The sequence below is a fragment of the Perca fluviatilis genome, chromosome 20 (assembly GCF_010015445.1).
Source record: "Perca fluviatilis chromosome 20, GENO_Pfluv_1.0, whole genome shotgun sequence".
NCBI classification, from domain to species: domain Eukaryota; kingdom Metazoa; phylum Chordata; class Actinopteri; order Perciformes; family Percidae; genus Perca; species Perca fluviatilis.
The window spans coordinates 31,399,409-31,422,095 of record NC_053131.1 but is presented as its reverse complement, the minus strand read 5'-3'; the positions used below and the strand labels follow the sequence as shown (position 1 = coordinate 31,422,095).

General features: G+C 40.6%; 1 protein-coding gene across 1 annotated transcript; it reads right to left on the bottom strand.

Moving 5' to 3' along the window:
- Window positions 1-1,342: 1,342 nt before the first annotated feature.
- Window positions 1,343-22,458, bottom strand: gsc (goosecoid). Its single transcript, XM_039786427.1, has 4 exons — window positions 22,396-22,458; window positions 5,693-6,048; window positions 3,631-3,890; window positions 1,343-1,564 (listed from the first exon to the last, which is right to left on the bottom strand). Exons 2-4 carry the CDS (start codon window positions 6,006-6,008, stop codon window positions 1,415-1,417), a joined length of 726 nt encoding a protein of 241 aa, XP_039642361.1. The 5' UTR covers window positions 6,009-6,048; window positions 22,396-22,458; the 3' UTR covers window positions 1,343-1,414.
- Window positions 22,459-22,687: the final 229 nt, after the last annotated feature.

The window sequence follows — 22,687 nt, the reverse complement described above, 5'->3', positions numbered from 1 at the left end:
GAATAAACTCTGGAAGGGTAGTTGCTGAGGGCAGCCCTGCTAAACACAAACATGTCATCATAACATCTTATGAACATATCTGTAATTTTGCAGCGTTTCGCCTCACTTTCCTCCAGTCCTTTTCTTATTTTAAATGCGCGCCGCTTCACCTTTTCTGGTTTTCTTTGAGATTGCACGATATTGACAAAATGTGATATTGCGATATCGATTAGGAATATTGCGATATAGATATTCATTTGATATTTTTGCGTAGTGGACCCGGGCGCTGACGCGCACCAACATGTGCAAGTGGCACGGTAACTGGCCAATGAAACGATGATCATTACAGCGTTTCAAGCTCTAAATCAAACACAACCAAGCCGCACAGCCAACGGCCGGAAGCAGCGCTCCACAAAATAAACTAAATATTGCATACTTATCCTGACACTTTCGATATAATATTGCGCAACGTGATATCGCTATAACGATATTGAGTCGATATATCATATCATGTACCACTACTTTTTTGCTTGCTTGTTGCTGCCCTGTGTTGTTTTCGCTTTGATTTTTGATTGGATCCTTTTTTTGTGTGTGCCCGTGCAACACTTTGGCTAAACTTTTTTAAACGTTTTCAAATGTGCTTTATAAATAAAGTTGGATTGGATTGGATTTTTTTTTTTTTGCAGTTTAAACAATCAGATGCCAGGTCGATGTCAGAAAGAAAAAAAAAATCGGGGAATTCATTTTGGAATCTGTCCTTCCTAAATTCAAAATAACTATTTAAAAAGGCCTCCTCTCCGCCTCGAAGAAAAAGTCAGACAAGTTGATGATGTTCCATTTATATTTTAATGAATACTCGTTGTCCTTTTACGTAGGTTTGCAAAATATAATTACATAAACGTCGCGTATTTTTCACAACAGCTGTGGCGATGGCGGCTCTGCAGCCTCTGGATGTGTTCCAGTCTCCGCGTGTTTCTGGCTGGATTTGGGAATTGTTACAGGGGGGGGGGGCGTTACCAGAATTACAACATTTAACATCCACAGAAATGTCACACACATATTAACATTAGGGCTACGATATATTCCGACATGGCAGTCAATCCCCTCCGAGCGTCATCACGTCACCTGGCGTGCGCGTAACATTAACAAAACAACTTTTAAATTAAATATAAATAGCGGACACACAGGATCAATAATAAAATGTAAGATATGTACAACTGTGCAACATGGCAACACGTTTCATGACACACACAAACACACACACACACACACACGTGGCCGCGGCGTCCGGACGCTTTCTCACATACACACACATACACACACGCACGCACACGTGGCCGCAGCGTCAGGTAGCTTTCACACACACACACACACACACACACACACACACACACACACGCACACACGTGGCCGCGGCGTCAGGTCGCTTTTATTATCAGCTGTCCGAGTCCACTTCGCTTTTTGCCTCCTCGGTTTTCTCCGCGGAGGTTTTGGCCGTTTTGTTCCATTTCTGAGAGTTCTCTGATTCCTCTGATGAAGACCTTTTCTGCCTCCTCCACTTCGCGCGTCTGTTTTTGAACCAAACCTACCGAATAAAAAAAAGAGCACAGTTTTAATATCTAACCCTATCGTGTTTTTTTCTTTTCCCCCTGTACTGTCCCGGTTAGACAGTCTGCTCTCAGTCACCTGATTTGACACCACGAGCCCGAGGTTAATACCAAACATTTCTCACATGACGTCTCCAACTACTCCTCTGGTACTTACTGCCCCCCCCACCCCCCCTTTATATATTTCCTTTATGACGCTCTACAACTTTATTTATTTATATTTTTTTCTGTAGCCTAACCCTGTAGCCAGGGTTCAAAATTAACTTATATATTTTGTCCATGGCTAGTAATTTTTTTTATTTTTTTTATTTGTCCCAGCCACTCAATAGAATAGAATAGAATGCCTTTCATTGTCACTATACACATGTACAATGAGATTAAATGCAACTCCTTTTCCAGTGCCAACATGTACGTAAAATAAATATAACAACATGGAATAAAATAAGTAGTGGGGGGGTTAAGGTGCACATTTGTGAGACGGAGCTTTATTTTCTTATTTAACAATTGTTTGATTTCGTTTTATTTATTCATTTTTAACTCTTGTGATGTCTTCCCGTCAAACATGAAAAAAATAAAACATTTTGTTGTACCTACGTTTTTGTTGCTTTTTACATTTCTTTAAATTTTTTTGTGTTTTGGTCACTTTTTTTTCCACATTTTTAAATCTTTTTCTGATTTTTGTATTCCTTTTTTTTTGGGACATTTTGTCGCTTTTGCCGGCGTTTTTCCAACATTTTTTGACGCTTATTTCAAGGTCCCATATTTCTGATATTAAAAAAATCTTTGAAAACGGGTCAATTTTGACCCGAGGACATCATGAGGGTTAATTTACAAACTAATATTAATAAAAAAAAAAAAAACATTGATGACGTGATGTCCCCTGCGACCATCCTGACGTCGGCTGATCTTTTATTCTCGCGCTAAAATGAATTCCAAATGTCAAGCGCACAACCTTAACATTCTGCGCAGTTTTGTTATTTCGCTTAATAATAATGCTAAACATAATAATGATGGGGATTATTATTGTTGTTATTATTATTATTATTATCATTATTATTATTATCATTTAGTTGATTGGTTGGTTCATGTATGGGCTGGTTTTCCCATAGAAAATGTCTTGCTTTGTTTTTATTCACATCGACAGCAAAGCTATAGTCTCCATGAATTCATGTCTGTTATGATTTATAAAAATTGTCACAGAAGACAATGTGCAACATCTGACCTGTTCGTGATTGGCTGACTGACTTATTTAGTTCAAGTAACCTCCTTCTCCTTTTTAATTTTTTTTTTTACATGAACTTTATTAGAATTGTAGGCCTAATTGTTAAATAAGGGCTACAATAAAGCACGAAATAATATTCTATTAACCCTCGTGTGGTCTTCCACACTTTTTTTTTCTCTTGGTCAAAATTACTTTTCCACCGATGTTTTTGTCACTTCTTCCCAATGTCCCAATTCTGCACCTGTTGACTTGTTTGTGTGTTTTTTTCCCCACGTTTTTGAAGCTTTTCCCGACATTTTTGTCACTTTTTCAATATATATATATATATATATATATATATAAATAAAAGAGCGTTGTAGGCAGCCATCCACGGCATTTCTTCTGAAAATGTGGTTAAAAGAAAACCCAAATTTCTGATATAGAAACTTTTTGAAAATGGGTCAAATTAGACCCGAGGACAAAGAGGTGAGAGAAGGTGTAGGATTAAATAAACGTATTCTTCTTCCTATTCCTATTCGGACGTGTTAATTTAATATTGTTTTTGTCCTTTTAGCTTTTATTGATTTATATGTACATGTTGGAACTATAAAGCCTATCGTTTATTCATTATTATCCATGAACCCATTCAGGCCTAGTGTCTGTGAAACCAATGCTCCTGCTAGTGGGCTTATTACACTAAACTAAACTAAAATAAGAGCGCGTGGAATCTTTGTCTGTTTTGTATCGACCAATCAGAATTTTAGTTTAAATGGAGTTTTAAATGGAGAAAAAGAAACCCGTATGTGAAGCTGAAGTGAATGAAAAAGCCGAAGCGCCTCTGACCTCGACCTTCTCCTCTCGGAGGTGGACCTTGCGGGCCAGCTGCTCCCGGGTGCCGACATCCGGGTACTTGGTCTCCTGGAAGAGGCCCTCCAGAGCCTCGAGCTGCTCGTCGGTGAAGATGGTGCGGTGCCTCCGCTTGCGGCGGCAGTGCAGCTGGTTGAGGAGCTGCAGCTCGGTGCGCGACAGGCTGCCCATGTTCATGTAGGACATCATCTGGTGCGGTACCGGGGAGATCAGCACCGAGCCCGGGCTGTCGTAGCCTGCAGAAACACCACACACAAACACACACACACACACACACACACGGGTGAGTATCACAGGCGTAGGTTTCGGCGAGGTATGCAGGGGATATTTCACTAGTTTACTATTTTCTCTAGTTGTAATCCTTTTACCATCTTCACATTATCTGCTCTATGTTCTTAGTCGTGTGTGTGTGTGTGTGTGTGTGTGTGTGTGTGTGTGTGTGTGTGTGTGTGTGTGTGTGTGTGTGTGTGTGTGTGTGTGTGTGTGTGTGTGTGTGTGTGTGCACCATAGAGCAGCACTTGTAATTTTCGTAAATACGCCTACTTACAATGACAATAAATTCAATACTGATTCTGATATGCCCCCAATATTTAGACAAAGTAGATTTGCGCCCCTTAAAAACAATATGAAAGACAACCCACTCCCCAAAAGAGATAAAAAATAACTTATAGGGGACTCAAAACATGATAATAGCCCATACTCTTGTTACCTGTAATTAAATGTTGCCTAAAAAACTATACCGAAACAGGCAGAAGAATAATTAATAATAATAATAATAATAATAATAATAATAATAATGAAGACATTGCACCATAAATTGATGCAGAAAAGGCACACACTGTTGCATAAAAATTCACCGGAATGCTGTAAATGATGACCAGTTATAATGTTGAAACACACCTACGTCCTTGGGTGAGTTGAAATGGTTGGAACAATCCAACTGCCACAGCAGCGTATATATAATATACAAATAAACAGTGCGCATAAGTAATGTGGCCAATTACAAACTCTGGCTTCGGTTGTGTATATGCAGATTACAGCTGGCGCGTAAAAAAATAACTGAAATCTGAAACTTGAGCTTGGTCTGTTTTGTTGGCACGTGAATATTTTCGTTCAAGCATTCTAACTAACAAACTCTATTTATGTAACCGTTGGCAGACACAGCCCCTAGCTGGAAACAGCCTTGATCTTCTTCTTCTTCTTTTGTACACACAAGGATGTTTGAGTTCACGCGTAAAGCAACAGTTTGGAAACGGGTCAGTGACATTTATCCCTGACACTAAACCCGCAGCAGCACTGGAGTCATCGCAGGGACAAGATAAAGACATCACGCGTGCGTTTGACATCAAATTAGAATACTCCCCCCAAAAAATGTTTGGAATCGGTTTCTATGTGTAAACGCGAAAGGTTTTAGTTCATGCGTAAACTAACGTCGCAATTCGTTGTTTTACGCACAAGAATCCAAATAAGTTATTTGGTTTTTGTATTCGTCTCCGCATTGTAAATTAGTCATGGGAACACGGATTTAAGAACATCATAAAATAACAAAGTATTACAGGTTAATCATTCATATTTGGGTTTAATCCCAATCAGCCCTTTGGATAATATTTTGTCTTCGAATTTTGGGGTCAAAATGAGACCAGTGGGTTTTTTTTTACACAGTGTCTGCAACAATAGGCTGCCACTGTTTATTCCTGTTAATGTTACTTAGGAAGAAAAACGCGACAACCAGCCAATTCTTGCATTTGAAACATAAAAAGTAGTTGGGTTGAATTCGGTGTTGATCTAAAAGTAGGTCGTACATTTGTATTCGCCTCTTGTAGGCCTATATTCGTTTGTACCTTCTTTCCTTTGTATTTTTTGGATAGTTGTTCTTGTATTCTATCCTATTTATTATTTATTGTGTATTCTGTGTGTGTGTTGTGTGTCTTGCTGCTGTAGCACTGAAATTTCCCAATTTGGGCTCAATAAAGTCCAATATAATCTAAACTTGGCTGGTAAAAAAACTCTCAAGAGAGCCAGAGTTGGGCTGTCCTACCTGCCGGGATGCAGGGGCACTGCTGCGGGCTGAGGCCGGCCACAGAGCCGCAGCACGGCGGCGCTCCTCCGGCGCCCTGGACGTGCAGCTGTCCGTAGTAGTAGCCGTTATATCCTATCCTGGTCCCGTTCACAGACGGAACACCGGGGGGAGAAGGCCCGCATGCAGCGGAGTACAGTCCGTTGTAGTCGGTGTAGATAGAGTCCGTGAGGCCGGCGGAGAGAACCACCGGGCCGCTCCGGTGCAGCAGCAGCGGCTCCTTGCAGCTCGGCCGGCCGGACAGGATGCTGTCTATGCTGAACATCCCGGCGGGCATCACACCGGTGCGCGGCGGCTCGGGAAAAACGGGTAAAACTCTGTAAAAGTGAAAGAAAGTCTCTGTAGAAGTGAATGTCCTGGACTGAGAAGATTCCCACAAAAAACAAAACAAAGTTCTCCTAAAACTGCGTCATGATGACTCTGCTGGAGCTGGAGGGTAGGACTTTTCTTCCATGCGCGGCTCCGCGAGCTCGTCTCGAGGATGCGGACTGACTGGTTGGGTTTTTGAATGCGGGACCTGCGGAGAGCAGGGCTGGTTTTATACCCTGGTGACGTCACGGCGGAGCTGCTGCTCTGGGATCAGCTGCTGCTGCTGCGACCCGCGGACCCATGAACGGCCACAGATATCTGTCTGTGTGTATTGAGAATTAATTCAATTAAGATAATCCGCACTGTTTGCAGACTCTTTTTTTTTTTTTTTTTGGAAAACTCTGGTGCTGGGTCACAACAGAGGCTCTGCAGAGTAATCCGATTATTTCCTTGTCAGCGAAGGCATCATAATCTATGGAACACATTTACATTAGTGTTTCCAATAAGGGAGCAGATAAGGCCTTTCACACCGACTCGTAAAGTCAGAGTACAACCTGAAAACGACACCCGCAAATAAAGGAATTTATTAATCAAACCCAAATTATATTGCCCCGTAAACTGTTTTTGTTGCTTGAAATTATATCAAGCAATTAAACCGCAAACCACAGCCCGCAGGCAGCCTAAGGTGCGCGTAAAAGTGGTGAAAAAAGTTGGATAAATATAATTAATTTACCGATTTCAAATTAATTTCAGGCCTGTCAATAAGCCCACACACAAACTCAGTACGTTTAGTTTTATTCAATATTTTTGCTAATTGGTTGATAGGGATGCCATATTATACGGCGATGTGTAGTAGGAATGACAAAAAAGAAAAGAGACAGAAAGAAAGATGGAAAGAAAAACGGACAGACAGAAAAAAGAAAGAAATAAATAAAGACAAAGAAAGGAAGGAAGAAAGAGACCAAAAGGAAAGGAAGAAAGACAGACAGAGTGAAGTAAAGTTTATTTCTAGAGCACAGTTAAACACAGCTTAAGCTGACCGAAGGGCTGTACAAAAAGAGTTATTAAAGAAAATTGAAATGTAAAAAAATCAAAATTGGAAAGAAAACACAAAGAACATCCCAACGTCGACAACACGCAGCATTTCACAAATACAGAAACGTGTGTGTGGAGTCACGTCTTTTTAGTCATATTTATTTTGAAATGATTATTTATTCTAATTTAATATTAGTATAAACACTCCCAAGGCATATGGGATTACTACTAGAAGTTAAAAGAAATAACTTAAGGACCTGTAGAAACGGACGGCGTGTGCGTAAAGGTGCAGTGGAATTGTAATCAATGCTTTTATTTTATTTTAATTTTTTTTTTCTCTCCCCTTCTCTACATGAGTAAATGAATATGAAGCATATTTCCATGTCGGGCTGAAGCCACTGAGCGTTATATCTGGGGATTCGTCTCATTATCTAGCCTCCGCTCGTTTCTCCGCGGGGGAGCAGATCAGCGCGTTTCCTCCCCGTTAGCGGCTCCCTCTCTGCGGGGCAACAGCGCACCCCCCCCCCCCCCAACACCCGACCGGGATAAGATAACGGCCCATTATCGCTCCATTCAGCCTGGAAACAGAGTACTTACTGCATATTTACACCGCTAATCAACATGTGCTGAGTGGGTGTGTGTGTGTGTGTGTGTGTGTGTGTGTGTGTGTGTGTGTGTGTGTGTGTGTGTAGGAACGTGGATTCCCAGTTCAGACCTTAATGGGACTCGCTGATTACATTTAACACTCGCCGTGGTGTTAACACATGCCCACGTCAGGCTGACAGATGAGGTTTGTGATTTGAAAATGTGCCGTTTGGATATGGGAGGTGATTAGCGCTCTGTCTGAAGCTCATTGTCCTCCACTAATGCGTTAAAGCAACTGATTCCAATGAGATCTGCAGATACGTATTGTTTTCCAGCATACTGTATATGATTTATATAAATATTACTGCTGGAAGAAAACAGCAATGCAGAATATTTTCCAAAAGACAGTACTACAGAAAGATAGAAAGACAGACAGAAAATAAGAAAGAAAATAAGGGACAGAAAGAGAGATGCAAAGTAAGAGAGACAGATGGAAGGAAAGAAAGACAGACAGAAATACAGACAGACAGAAACAGACAGACAAACAGAAAGAAACACAGACAGGCAGACAGAAACAGACAGACAGACAGACAGACAGACAGACAGACAAAGAAAGAAATACATACATACATACATACAGACAGACAGACAGACAGACAGAAAGAAAGAAAAACAGAAAAAAAGAAAAAAAAGAAGGAAAGAAAAATAGAAAGAAGGCATTTTAAAATGTTTGTTACTCAATATTTTTCTATTTCAGTTATTTGTCAGAGCCAGGTTTTTAACACAGACTTCTCGTTTTATTCTTGTTGATTGAATTATGTTTATTTTGGCGGGGAAACCAAAAATCCTTTTTTGGGAAAATTGGGGCCTTCTGATATTGTATCAATCAAATAATCAATAATCATCCCCTCCCTCCCCTCCTCCCCACCCAGAGTGTTGATGCCTCAGTGCAATAATGGGCCATATCATATGGGTTTATTAAAAGATGAAAACAAGCATATGCATATTAGAACATTTGTAATAAAAACACCCCTATGAGCCCTTCTTGCTTATCTTTACACATCTGTATGTTTAACTCATTTCTTTTCTGGTTAGTCATTCTGTGGAAGCTCAGGCAGCCGTTGCTTTTGGTCCCAGACTTTTTCATTTTTGCAAATGATACCCATATTTGTACGTGTCATTTTCTTCTATTCCTTACTTCCAATGCTATTCCGCTCTACAAAATGCAGTTGTTTGGACTACAAAAGATAACAAATACGGATCCTTCTTGCTTTTAAAAATGTCTAATTATAAGGACCAAAGATTGTGTGTTTGCTCTCTGCGGTGAAAGCTACAGAACTGCCTCTTAAAACCTGATTGGTGGATCCATTCTCCCTCACTGTCTGCACGAAAAGCCTTGAATCACTCCATCAGGATCCTTTCACCCCTATTTGACAAGTGTTATAACAAAGACACGCGACCAGGGTCATCGTTTGTACATATCCATCACTGAGAATGGTCTGTCCTGACCGCACGACGCTGCATGTCTTAATGCAGCAGATTGGGAAAAAAAACAAAAACAATTTAGAAATTCAGATTAAAATACAATGTTTCTTTATACATCAATTAGACTTCTTTAGAGAGTCAAGCACATGCTTTTGGTTTGTATGTGGCTAAACTTCCTGAAATGTTGTTCCCGATCCAAAATGTAACATCATAGGTTCGGCTTCAGATTCGGGAAGATGTTCATTGGCTGTCACGACGGAAAATTGTCTTAGACGTGGCTCAACATAACTCGGACAGTAAACATACAAAATGTGTTCCTAAAAAAAAAAACCTGTCTGAAATAACGTATAAAAACTATTTACACAGGGGGAAAAATTACAATATATGCATGCTAAGTGGCACACATACTGTATATAGCTACTGATGAGAAACATGTCATGAGATATAACGTGTAAAATTGAAAATATTTATAAATCCACCATGGATAAAGGCTCAAAAAGACTTCCTGTTGCCTCAAGGCAGTGGTATTAAACTCAGTTGTAGCCCCAGGTGATGGTTATTCCATACACACACACACACACACACACACACACACACACACACTTTCTAGTAATGTGAAAAGCAAGACAGGGTTTTTAGGTTTAAAATTACATAAAAAATTGTATACCCTTTCTACATTATGTTGTGTAAAAGCACACATGGATGAGTTTTCTCCTGTCCTGCATTGCATGCATCTGATAGAAGCCCTGCTTGTTGTTGCCTTGTGATATGGAAACCTGTTATGTTCTTCAAGCTGAAAAGCCTTTTCTGTAATACAGTCACACTGTGATTCCAGCCCAGCGGAGAGTGGGAGAGAGAGAAAAAACAGGGGCCATATGCTGTTATTATTTCCACATTTATTTCTATATTTCTACCTCCAAGTTGCAAGTGACCGAGTCAAAAGGCATTGCTATAAAACGAAACGTCCATTTGGAAATAAAAGCTGTGGAAAGTGGGCGCGAAGGCAGCACTTATAGGTGAATAGAAGCGTCAATCAGGCTGCTGATGGAGGCTGAAGACTCACAGAGCTACAATAGCCGATGCATCTTTATATATCAGAGCCCTGATCTGTAAAAACCTGGTTAAATACGGCAACTAAAAACAGGAAGACTTGGTAATGCATCCTTCCAAGAGGGGATAAATACATGGGGAGGGCTGTCCAGGCTTTCATTCTGATGGCCTTTTACATTTGACTGCAGGAGAAAGTAGCATCAGCATAATTTACATAATCACAACATCAGAAAATACCATATAGATAGATGGATAGATAGACACACAGACAGACAGACAGACAGACAGACAGACAGACAGATTGGTAGATACTGTAGATAGTAGGGCTGCACAATTAATTTTATCGAAATGGCAATATTTGTTAAAGGCAAAATATGTGTCAAACAATTCTGAATGAAGTATTGTGTGGCTGCAGAGACATTCCAGCCTGCAAAAATCGTTGTTTTTGGTACAGATTCTCGCAAAAATCTTTTAAAATGTAATATTTTTCAATATATATATATATATATAATATCGTGCACCCTAATATATAGATAGATGGGTAGATATAGATATTTTGTTTCCTTAATTCATATTGAATTTATTCTTATTTCTATGACCTTTTCTAACCCATCACAGGGCAGACAATTGGAGGCATGCGCGTCTGAGATCGGGGAGAGTGGGTTTAGTTGGAACACTTCAACTTCCTCCGATCAGGAACAAGTTTGAGTGGTGTCACTCAGCATCTTGTTACTGCATTAAAGCGTCAGTTTGCTTCAAGTGAAGTGTTCCTCAGGCTGCCCAACAGGGTCTGAACCCCCCCCCTCCTCACCCCTCCCCACCCCACCCCCAGCAAAGTTTGTGTGTCTTTGTAGTCTCGGCCCGCAGAATCACTCTCAGACAGTCTCTCCTTGGAAGCCGTCTTGGTGTTGCACTCCGTTGTACACATGGAGGCTGATAGAAGTAACACAACTGTGTCCATTGCTCGGATCAGAATATCTGTTTAAATACAACTAGGCAGTGGTGGAAGAAGTATTCAGGTCCTTTACTTAAGTAAAAGTACAAACACCCCACTGTAAAAAATACTCTGTTACAAGTAAAAATCAACTTAAGTAAAAGTATGTAAGTTTCAGGATCAGGAAATATTAAAAGTAAAAGTACTCAATGCAGAAAAATCCTCACATTTTAGAGACTGGAAAAGATCCAAACAGTTCTGTCAATCAACTAAGCGTTTAATCTGCTCATTATTTCAGCTGGACTTGTAGGCCGTTATATTGTTGGCTAGTTTACTTTAGAATAAAACATCATATTTTATAAACTGTGTTTTGTTTGCAAAAATCTGAATGTGTAAAGTAACTAGTAACTAAAGCTGTAACAGATGAATGTAGTGGAGTAAAAAATAGAATATTTCTCTCTGAAATGTAGAGGAGTAGAAGTAGAAAGTGGCATGAAAAGATTCAAGTAAAGTACCTCATATTTGTACTTATGTACAGTACTTGAGTAAATGTACTTAGTTACATCCCACCACTGCAAATAGGCTATAAATTATCTTAATGATTTCAGTTAAATTATTGGTATAAAACTGAAGTGTAAACATTTGAACCGTTTACTAGCTTTGTCTTCACAAGAGTTAGCAAAAGCACGCTAATACCGGTGAATTAGCCGTGCGCTACCCTTGGTGTCCAGTTTGTTAATGTGTGTGTGTGTGTGTGTGTGAGTGATAGACACATACACAGTTACATGCACGTTGGTGCGGTGCCAGACAGGCCTTTGTGTTTGTTTGTGTGTGTATTTACTTCCTGTGTATTTGAAAGGAGACACAGAGAACACTTTTAATAGACCTCTTTCAAGCCCATATTACACGCACGCACACACACACACACACACACACACACACACACACACACACACACACACACGCCTTTCTAAACTTGTGAGGACCCGCATAGGGAATGCATTATGTTACCCTGACCATCACAACTAAATGCATAACCCTTACCTAAATCTAAGTCTTAAAATGTCCTCACTACGAGATGGTTTAAAACTGAAATTGGTCCTCCTAAACGAAGAAGGTCCTGTTAACACTCCCCTCCCACACAAACACACACACACACACACACACACACACAAACTACAGATCATTATTGTACATGTCAGATCCTTTGGCTGGATTGGGCCATGGCTGCGTTCAATGTCTACGATGAAACCCATGTGTTGCTCAGAACCGTTTGCTACATATCCCCCCCACACACACACACAGACACACACACACACACCCCACTCGTCCTCATCATCCCCACCACTACCCCATGAAAAGCGTCTGGTTCATAAACAAAACCACAAAGTGCCTGTAACCTGACCGCACGCTTAATATCTGCCTCACACATCAAAGGCCACGAATCCCAAAACCTAGTTTTTGTCCAGCAGTCATGTACTTCACACATGAGCTTCACGTAAGTCGTAAACGTAACAATCCTCGCACACAGAGGCCTCTGCTCGCTGGGAGACAAGTGGCAGCGCCGCGTTCTTCCCTCGGACACAGAAAGAGATCCTTCGGACAAAGTGGAATTCCCTCAGTGCTCGGCCTTCCTTTACGGCCGCGTTAGGCGAAATCATCTTATCAATCTGAATCCCAAAGGTAAGCGTAAACAGTTATTGCATGTGAAAAGTAAACGTGTTAATTATTTTTTTCAATTTCTTTATTTTTGAAAGGGGACAGTGAACATTAATCAACATTGAAACAATGTAAATGTTCCCGAGTTAGCTCAAAAGTGCTAATTTTCATCGGTAGTCCCCCAATTGCAAATAATACTGATAGATAACAATGGTGGAATTCAGGGGCGTCGGACTAGGGGGGAAAAGGGGACGGAGTACCCAGAGCCCTCATGTGAGGAGGGCCCAAAAAGATGCTAAAATGAATAGCTGTGGATGCGGGGAGGGGCCCATAGAAAATGCCTTTCTACAGGGCCCAGAATTTTGTGCTACGCCCCTGGTGGAATTAGGAAGGCGGTGTCAGGCTTTGGAGGCGCCTAGTGGTAGTATCACAGATGACACTGAAAGTGTGTTTTGTACAGTTTATGCTTCAAAGCAATGAAAAATATTTTAAAAAAGAAAGAAAAGAGAGACAATTACAATAAAAATATGAAAAAAGACACTATAACAACATATGTGCAATATAACGTAATACATTTTCAGGAGTTTTCCACTTTGTAATATATATATACATATATATATATATATATATATATATATATATACATATATATATATATATATATATATATATATAATATTCTTTTATGTTATAAATGTTTTATCATCATCAAATAAGAAAAAATTGAGGAAAAAAGAATGACTGTCAGCAGGAAACGGGAAACAGACGGCGCTCTCCAGTTTAAATTTTTCTCATCATCTTCTTGAACGCGTGTATCAAATGGTGTCAAGTAAAAGAAACAGGAACTAGGGTGTAAAAAGCTTGTTAACATAAATGTTGCCACATTATATGGATTTCAAAGTTTAAACTTGTTTTTAGTTACGTTCGTGAGAGTGGGTTGCACAGATGAAACCACTCCAAACAAATGTTGGGAGTGTGTTATTATTTCCTGTGGGTTTTTTTTGTCAACCAAATTCTTTAAAAAAAAAAAAAAAAATTCAAGCCAGCATAGCATTTGGGTTGATTTTCCTAAGAACAGCCCTGAGCTGTTGGCAGAAGCAAGAGTTAAGATTTCAGATGAATATAAAGACCATTCAAAGAGGGGTGCGGGGGGGCACAAATGCAAATGTGTCCATTTTTAAAATGACAGTGTGGTACCTGCAATTGAGCCATGCCTGTGTCCAGTCATTTTCTACTTAAATGGTTTCAATTCAGTGCTAACGTCATGTTGTCAGAGGCAAAAATGCCCCGGCCGCTTTCTTTCAGGGGTCATCAATCATTCATTATAACCCAGAATCCATCAGCCAATCCTGGTAATTACTGATTACAGGCAGGCAGTGATGTGGCAGGATCAAGGAAACACACACACACACACACACACACACACACACACACATATGCGCCCTGACCGTGTGTCATGTCAGGAATCAGAAACACATTTACACATTAGAAGGTCTGAAACATGCACTCTGACTTTCCCCTCTTTTCACAGAGGTGCTACTTAACACACGTTGGAATTATAAGAAATTCAAATCAGCTCTGCAGGCTGTGGCAGGAACATAATGGAACCTAGAATTATTCTATCAAAACAAGCCGACACAGACGCTAGCAGGATGGATTGAACACATTAGAATTTAAACCTCAGTCCTGTCTTAACACAAAACTGCACTGCACTTTAAAATGTCTTTTACATATCCACATAGGACTGTCATGGCAGTGGGTGAAAAACAGCATTCAGTATGTATTTTCTCCCATTTGACTCCCATCACTTCTAACACGACTGTACACTTTCGCTCTGTTATAATGCGTTTTTATTTGTATAGCACCTTTTAAAAAAGGCAATAGTTTACAAAGTGCTTTGATGGTAGAAACAAAAGCACAAACAAATCAATACACATACACACACATACAGTATATACACATTATTGTAATATTGATAATAGAAGATGGGGCCGCTTTAAAGGACAGAAAAATGACAATTGAATAAATAAAATGGAATTAGCAGGGTTAGGGTGACATCACTCAAATATTGTCCCCCTATAAACACTCCCAAAAGTTGTTTGTTAAAGCAGCAATTATGACTCAGATTAAAGCTATAGGAGGAATTCTAAGCAATGACAACAACATGTCGGTGCGTCCAAATGATACAAGCCTTCCGTGAATTCCCATGAATTTAACGCTTATAATGGCAGCACCCTCTAATGGCCGTAGTAAGCCAAGCAGGAAGTAAGAGGACATAGTATAAGAGCACCAGGTTCCACTTAAGGAAAGATGTTGCAGTTGCGGATTGGTCGAACAAACACAGGACTTTCTTACTTAAAAGTAAACGGCAACGGTACAAATGGAACTACCTCACGTTCTGTGTCAAATGCGGAACCGGAAGTTAAGTAACGTAACAGATGGTTTTAACCGTATGAAAGGATAGGAATAAACAAACTTTATCGCCGTATCATTTGGAGGACTTGTTGAGTTCATTAGATGAACATGTAGTGTACATCACATGGAAGTCATGTGAGGACAGGGTGATGTCTAGTGCCTTTGTTTGAGTGATGATAATTATTAGTTTTTATATATTTTATTAGGCTTGTGGAACATGGATTTTTTTGTGTGGAATAGACCCTAATGTTGTGGTACATGCGTCATCTACTTCTTCTTCTATTTCTTCTTGTACAGGACATTCAACAGCTTCATTCTGAGGGGAACATGAAGGTCTGGCACAGATTCCATGGTAATCCAACTAATAGTTGTTAAGACATTTCACTCAAAACCACAAATGTCAACCTCATAGTGGCGCCCAAGGAAAAGTCACAGGATCACCAAAATGATTAGGATTAATAATCTGTGGATGAATGTCTGTATCAACTGTATTTTATGCAATCCATCCATTTGTTGTTGAGACATTTTCACCCTGGGCCAAAGTAAAAAAAAGAAATACACTGAGGGCTAATAAAGCCTTTCAGAGCATCTGCATGTGGGATCCTTTTAAGTTCCATGAGATATTAGATCTCTGTTGGTTAGATGTTTCCATACTGTATCTGTGATAATGCCCAACCCGTTCTCACTCCCAACTCGTCAAATACTGACAGAAATCAGCCTTTAGCGTCTGTATGGGACGCACCGGGCAGAGCAACAGCTTGACCGCAGCGCTGTAAGATGACGTAGTATTATGAGCGACAACGGTAGCGAGTAGTTTGAAAGACTGAAAATCCGCATTTGGAGGTTGGTTGGGGTGGTGGACGGGTCAAACAATACAGGACCCAGGAGACCGGGGTTTCGTGTCCCGTTCTTGTACCCAAGTACCACTGAAACGTACATTTTGTAACCCCACCCACCATCTTTTCCTAAACCTTACCGTCCCGTTCTTGTGCCGCCTGTCAGTTAAACGTACGTCCAGACCCAGAGAGTCAAAAAGTGAAAGCAAGAATCCTGACCAGGCGTGTCTAAATATGATGTCAGAGGGCTGGACGCTAAAGGTGACTTTTTGTGTCGGTGACAAACGGCAAAGGCACCTGACCAAGCGTCGTTTTTTAATACGATGGGAGTGAGTATGTGCTGCAACGCCATAGTGTGGGCATGCCTTTTCTTTGTCTAACTTCAAATAGACTCCATTCTTGTTTCCAGTGGGCTCCATTTTGGCAAGTGATTTACAACAATGTAGAAAAAATACAACATGAGCGCACTCTCAATGTTGAGCTCTGGTCTTTTTTAAAAAGCAGTATTTTATGGAGGGCTGGCCATCACAGATCCAGAGAGCAAATGAAGAAGGAGAGAGGTGACATGATGACATAAAGCAGCTTTCGAGGCAGCTGCGTTTCACCATGTGTTTCTGCTTCCAGTAGCTCTGGTACATGGCCCAGACATGGACAATATCCAGGGCTGGTGGCAATCACTTCTATCACACAATGCTGATCTAGGATCTGTTCTCATTGCAGTGTCAAAACCGAGATGGAACATGAACTCTGCTTGTTCCGAGCTTTGGAAGCTGATGCCTGCCTGACCTTAGTACTAAATATGAGTAACATTTTTTGCACAACATGAACCACATTTCCCATAAACCCAAGTAGTTTCCGGTGCCTACTCTTACTCCATATTGTTTTTGGTTTTACAACAATGCTAAACTTGTGGAAAGTAATTTTCAGGATCAGCCTTTTGCTAGTTCCATCATCTGTCATCAACAGAGATAATTTGGTAAGGACTGTGCTAAATATTTACCAACTGCTGAACTTTAAAGTATGTAAATGCAGGAAATACTTGAAAGCGAAAGTGCTCTTGAAGAGGATTCTTTTTTTTCAGTCTTGGTCTTGACTGTCTCTCATTTTGACTCGGTCTTGCATTGGACATGAACCTCTTTAGACTTGGACTTGACTTGAACCTCTTTGAACTATGTCTTGAATTGGAATTGAACCTCTTTGGACTCGGTCTTGACTTGGACTTGAACCTCTTTGAACATGGTCTTGATTTGGACTTGTACCTCTTTGGACATGGTCTTGAACCTCTTTGGACTATGTCTTGAATTGGACTTGAACCTCTTTGGACTCAGTCTTGACTTGGACTTGTACCTCTTTGGACATGGTCTTGATTTGGACTTGAACCTCTTTGGACTATGTCTTGATTTGGACTTAAATCTCTTTCAATGTTCAAGGTTATCTTTTTTTTTATCCCCGATGGGCAATTTAGTTTAAAGCCAGCAGTAGGCTACATAGACAGCAAGCACACCAAAAAACACCACAAAATAAATTACAAGAGTTACATTTTAAGAAAGTCCTTCACAATGCTAACGGCAGCGGGAATAAATGACTTTTTGAACCTATTCGTTCTGCATCGCGGAAGAATGTATCTAACATAAATTCGCACCTCAGGGGATGGCTCGGATCGGCCAAGATCGACTTGGCTTTATTTAAGGACCTTTTCCTGATCCAGATCATGCAGGTTGTTCAAGGGTGTTCCAGAAATTTTGCCGCAGACCTTGACAATGCCTTGTAGGTGACTTTTCTGTTTGACAGAAAGTGACCCGTGCCAGCAGATAAAAGAGAAGGTAAGAACAGATTCGATAAAACAGGAATACTGTGGACTCTGTCTTGACTTGGACTTAAACCTCTTTGGACTCGTCTCCACTAGTCCTGGTCTCGGACTTGTCTTGGACTCGACAAAGGTGGACTTGACTACAGCCCTGGTTAAAGTCACCTTTTATAATATTACGTACATTTTATTTAGGAAATGTGGAGTAAAAGTAAAAGTTTCCATAAATATAAATAAGAAAGTAAAGTACAGATGTGTGAAAATGATACGTAAGCACAGTAACAAAGTATTTGTACTTTGTTACATTACAACACTGGCTACGTTTGAGCTTTAGTCTAGCTCGTGCAACAGGCTGCTCCACTCTCCACTCTGTTAACTGTTCCCTGCACTATAAAGAGTGGGGGGGCCGCAGCGATTCTTAGCCTGCCTCGTCTGCCTTGAGAGGCCGGATAAATACCAAGTGTGATGGCACATCACCAAGACCCAGGGCAGCAGGGGAAGGGGAGCTCAGTGCAGCGCTGAAACAGAACCAGATTGTTGAGATCTGGGAGGTATTACCTAGCCAGCACCTGGCCGTAATGGGTCCCACCCCTCTGTGTAACTCAATCTAAAAGCTTAACTCTGTCGAGCTACTGGCAGAGGTCCCCCATTAATCCAGTACAGGTGGCAAACAGCCCATTCTACCTACTGCGGGGGGGGGGAGAGACGCTTCAATACCTGTTTGGGTATATTTGTAGTGATATATGTATATTTCTTTCTGTAACTATTTACTATTGTTTGCATGTGCAGAGGTGCAAAATAAGGAATCACAATTACTCGCATTACTATAATTGAGTAGTTTTTTTTTCTGTACTTCGTTTTTAAAAGCTGTACTCTTACATTTACTTAATTATGTTTTGCTTGCTACATCACATCGTTAATGAGTAAAAAAATAAGTCAATAAATAAGGCCTCAAACGTTGCTTTAGCAAAGTATCTGTCTGCAATCACAAATAGAAAAAGCGGCTTTGTTACCTTATCAAATCGCAAAAGACTGCAATTTCATTAAATACGTATAATAAGTATATATAAGATATTGAATAAGTATAAATATAAAAAGGTATATCTCTCTCCGCTGTAAGTAACTAACTGTTACTCTGAGTACATTTTAAATGAGCTACCTTTTACTTTTACTTGAGTAGATTTTTACACTGGTAATTTTGCTTGTACTCTTTCCAGCTCTGTGCATGTGCTGTCTAAAGACAAAGTCAAATAAGAAGTGAAGAAAATACAGCAACCACTCCCAAAATAAGGGGAATCAGGCAAGAGGAAATGCGTAAATTCTTTTCAAAACAAGGATGTAAATCCTTTAAAAACCCCTGAGGTCTTATGAGGGATTGATACAAGACAATACCCCACTTAAACTCCCTGGTCACTTCTTGCCCCTGGAAATTAAAGCCCATTTTAACAGTGCCACCATTGTGATTTACAAATAATTTGACAGAGCGGCTAAAAAATCTTTAATATCCACTGATGACAGAAAGGAATTAGCCGCATAGTTCCCTCCAAACTTTTAATTTTCTTCCTGGCTGTGTAAGCCCGGGCCCTAATCCCATCTTTATATAGTTTGAGTATTAACCCCCGTCAAAAACACTCACACGGGTTGCCAGCCCGCTCCAGGGACCCCTTTGCGAGGCGAGGTGCGTTTGTTCACCAGCCTCAACGTGGCCTTTGTTGGGTGGCTAAGGGGCGGGGGTGGGGGGGGCAGCGTGGCAGCATGAGGGGTTATTCAGGAGCCTGAGAATCAATCCAGTATTACAGTTAAGCCATGTAATAATTACCATCATTAGGGGTAACTGGAGCATGGCGAGGACCCAGGCTCTGCAGCTATAATGCTGCACGTTGCTTGAGACATTGTCATATACATCATTTAATAAACCTGGAGATACATATCTACATTCCCCCACAGCTGAAACGTGTCAGAGCTGGGCCCTGCAGCTCTCTGGATCCGCGCTCTCTCCCACGAGTTTACAAGGTCAACTTCACCCCCTTTTCCTTTGCAAGCACAACTCTCAGAGAGGAAGTGGGAGGCTTTTACTGCAAGAATCTGTGTAAAATTCAATTACCGAGTTGGTTTTGGGGTAATTCAAATAATCACTGCAGTGTATTTTAATCCCACGGACAGACCGTTGTTTTTAAGAAGAGGAAAAAAGTTGTTTATTGACTGCTTTTTTTGGGGATGTGGTCATTTAGCAGATCCTATTAACGAGCCGTGCTGCCTGTGCCTGATGGATGATATCACAGCTACGTCTCCCCGTTTGAAAGACTTCATGCCTGAAATCAACAGAACATTTCATTACAGCGAGCATATCTCTTGCAATACACAGTGCCTGATAATGCTTTAAAACCTTTACTCAACCTTAAAGTGCACCCTCTCAAATTAGACCCCTCTCAGTATGTTGTTATTGGCACGTAACTGCTGCAGATTCCTATCGCAACCCGGGTAATTCAATAAGCATGAGGGCATTCAAGCGATAGCCCAGGACCAATTCGCTGGGTTATGTTATGGTTAATGTAATACTGATTCAATATGCATTTATTGGAAAAACCTGGGAGATATGCAGATAGTACAACTCGGAATAAACAGCAAAAAGTTCCGAGCATAAGCTGTTTGTTTCTTTCTGTGGAGGCACAAAGGAAACGAGCGAGATGTGCAGCGTCTGTAAACCACAGACTGCACAGACAATGATTTTCTCATCCCCTCACAATCAAATGCTTTAATGCAAAACAGCATAAGCAAATGCAAACACAAAGGGCCATGCAAACTGGGAGACAATAAACATCTATGCCTGGAATACATGTAAACCTATACGAAGCCAAGCAGCTGTAACTGAGTTTGTGAAGGAAAAGATACTGTTTTGATGCCCAGTGGTGGAACGTAACATCTGCTCTGTACTGTACTTAAGTTACTTATACTTTACTCATGTATGTACATTTTAGGGTTACTTACTTACATACTATACTCCACTACACTTTTTTTTATATTTGTTTTTATTATCTTGTTCGCACAAGATTTCAAACATAAATAAAAAATGTAAATCTTTCAGGACTCCGGGGATCTGTCAGGGTGTAATTTTCACTGGGCCTTCACGGAGAAAATGCCGCTCTAAATCAAAATCTTCTGTTTTTAGTTTCTGTTTGATTTACTTTACGTTACTAAGGTCTCTGTCCTCTGACAGTCCAGCTTTCAAAATAGGATAAAACAAACTCTGAGACCTCATAAGCTCATTTATGTCCCTTTCAGTTGTTACTGTATGATCACAGCGAACCAGCTAAAGCGGTGCATGAAAAAAAATGCAGCCTCATTCATTTCAGTAAGAAAGGAAGATGTGCAGACACTACCCAGGGCTGGAAAAACTACTCTGCAGTTCTTTAGGAAAATAAAATCCAAATTACAACAGTGTCTTAAAAAACACTTGAACAACAGTTACAGATAAGGACAGTGGACTTACATTGGCAATCTAGCTAGCCCACTCAAAATGTATATAAAATATTCTTATTCTTATTCTTTATTTTATAAAGGACAACACACATTAATTAACATTTCTGTAAATGCGCCAGTGTTAGCCAGCCGGCTAATTTTCAACTGTAGTCCTTTGGCAAGATGATTTTAGACCAGAGCAACAGGAAACAGCAAGACATTAAAACAGGCTAAACTTTACAGACAGTAGAGGATGGATACCCGACCCGAACCTGATGGGACCCGACGGCACCCGACAGGCCAGTCCGGGTTCGCACAGATATTTAGAAATGATGTTCGGGTTCAGGTCGGGCTCGGTCACATCAGCGCCATAAGGCATTGAACATTTTAAATTTAAAACAGCTTATTATGTAGGTAGCCAATGGGCCTGTTTCACTTGATGCAAACACACAGACAGACACACACACACACACACACACACACACACACAAACACACACTGTTAACGTGCGCTTGTTGCCCCGTGTGCGCTAATGCGCTCATCTGTTGACATTTCCGAATGCTTTCAGTTGCTTAATAAAAGCGGGCTTTCCACACAAAAATGTTTCATTATATGAGGAAAAGAATGAGATTTTAATCTTAATGCCTGTCGGGCTCGGGTCAGGTTCGGTTACTGCTCTGTCGGACTCGGGCCAGGCTCGGACAAAAAAAGACAGAAGTCAACAAGACACCATACAGACAGCTTTCAAACAGCAACAAATACGCTTTCTCAGTAAGCCATGCAGCGCTACAGGAAGCAGCAAGACATGAGCACAGTTACACATCAACAGTATCTCCATTCAGTATAAGAAGCCATGCAAGCATCAAAACACAGCCAAGCAACACAGACCCGAGCCATCTTCGTGCACCGTTCAACCACGCAGAACAGTAACAAGCAATAATTAAAAGATGAAATAGGCTACATCACTCATGAGGGAGGCGTTAATACAGCACTGTTTTGATGCCCAGTGGTGGAATGTTAACATCTGCTCTGTACCCTACTTAAGTTACTTATACTTTCTAATCCTAAATTTATCCTAAATTACCTTTACCTTTCCAGATTTCCAGGATCCTGATTCCAGGATAATTGCCTGACATACGGCGCTGGACGTCCATCACCTTCTGCTCTCTGTGTGTCGCCGTCCTCAAACTCCATCCACTTCGGGAAACAACAACGAGCTTTGAGCTAGCAAGCTAGCGAGCTAGCGAGCTACACGCTGAAAATGTCATGTTTTAAAGACATTTTGGATCGTGCAACAAGGCAGGCCTGCTTATTTCTTTTGGGGAATGATTGTAAAGATTTACAATGAACATGTTTACGTGAGAGGAAATGAGGTTTAACCA

What these genes read in the sequence shown, in the direction of transcription:
- gsc (XM_039786427.1), bottom strand. Translation starts at nt 6,008, where the DNA reads ATGCCCGCCGGGATGTTCAGCATAGACAGCATCCTGTCCGGCCGGCCG. An exon ending in GTGCCCCTGCATCCCGGCAG is followed by an intron (nt 3,891 to 5,692) that starts GTAGGACAGCCC and finishes GTGTTTCTGCAG; the next exon opens with GCTACGACAGCCCGGGCTCG. An exon ending in TCCGAGAGGAGAAGGTCGAG is followed by an intron (nt 1,565 to 3,630) that starts GTCAGAGGCGCT and finishes TTTATTCGGTAG; the next exon opens with GTTTGGTTCAAAAACAGACG.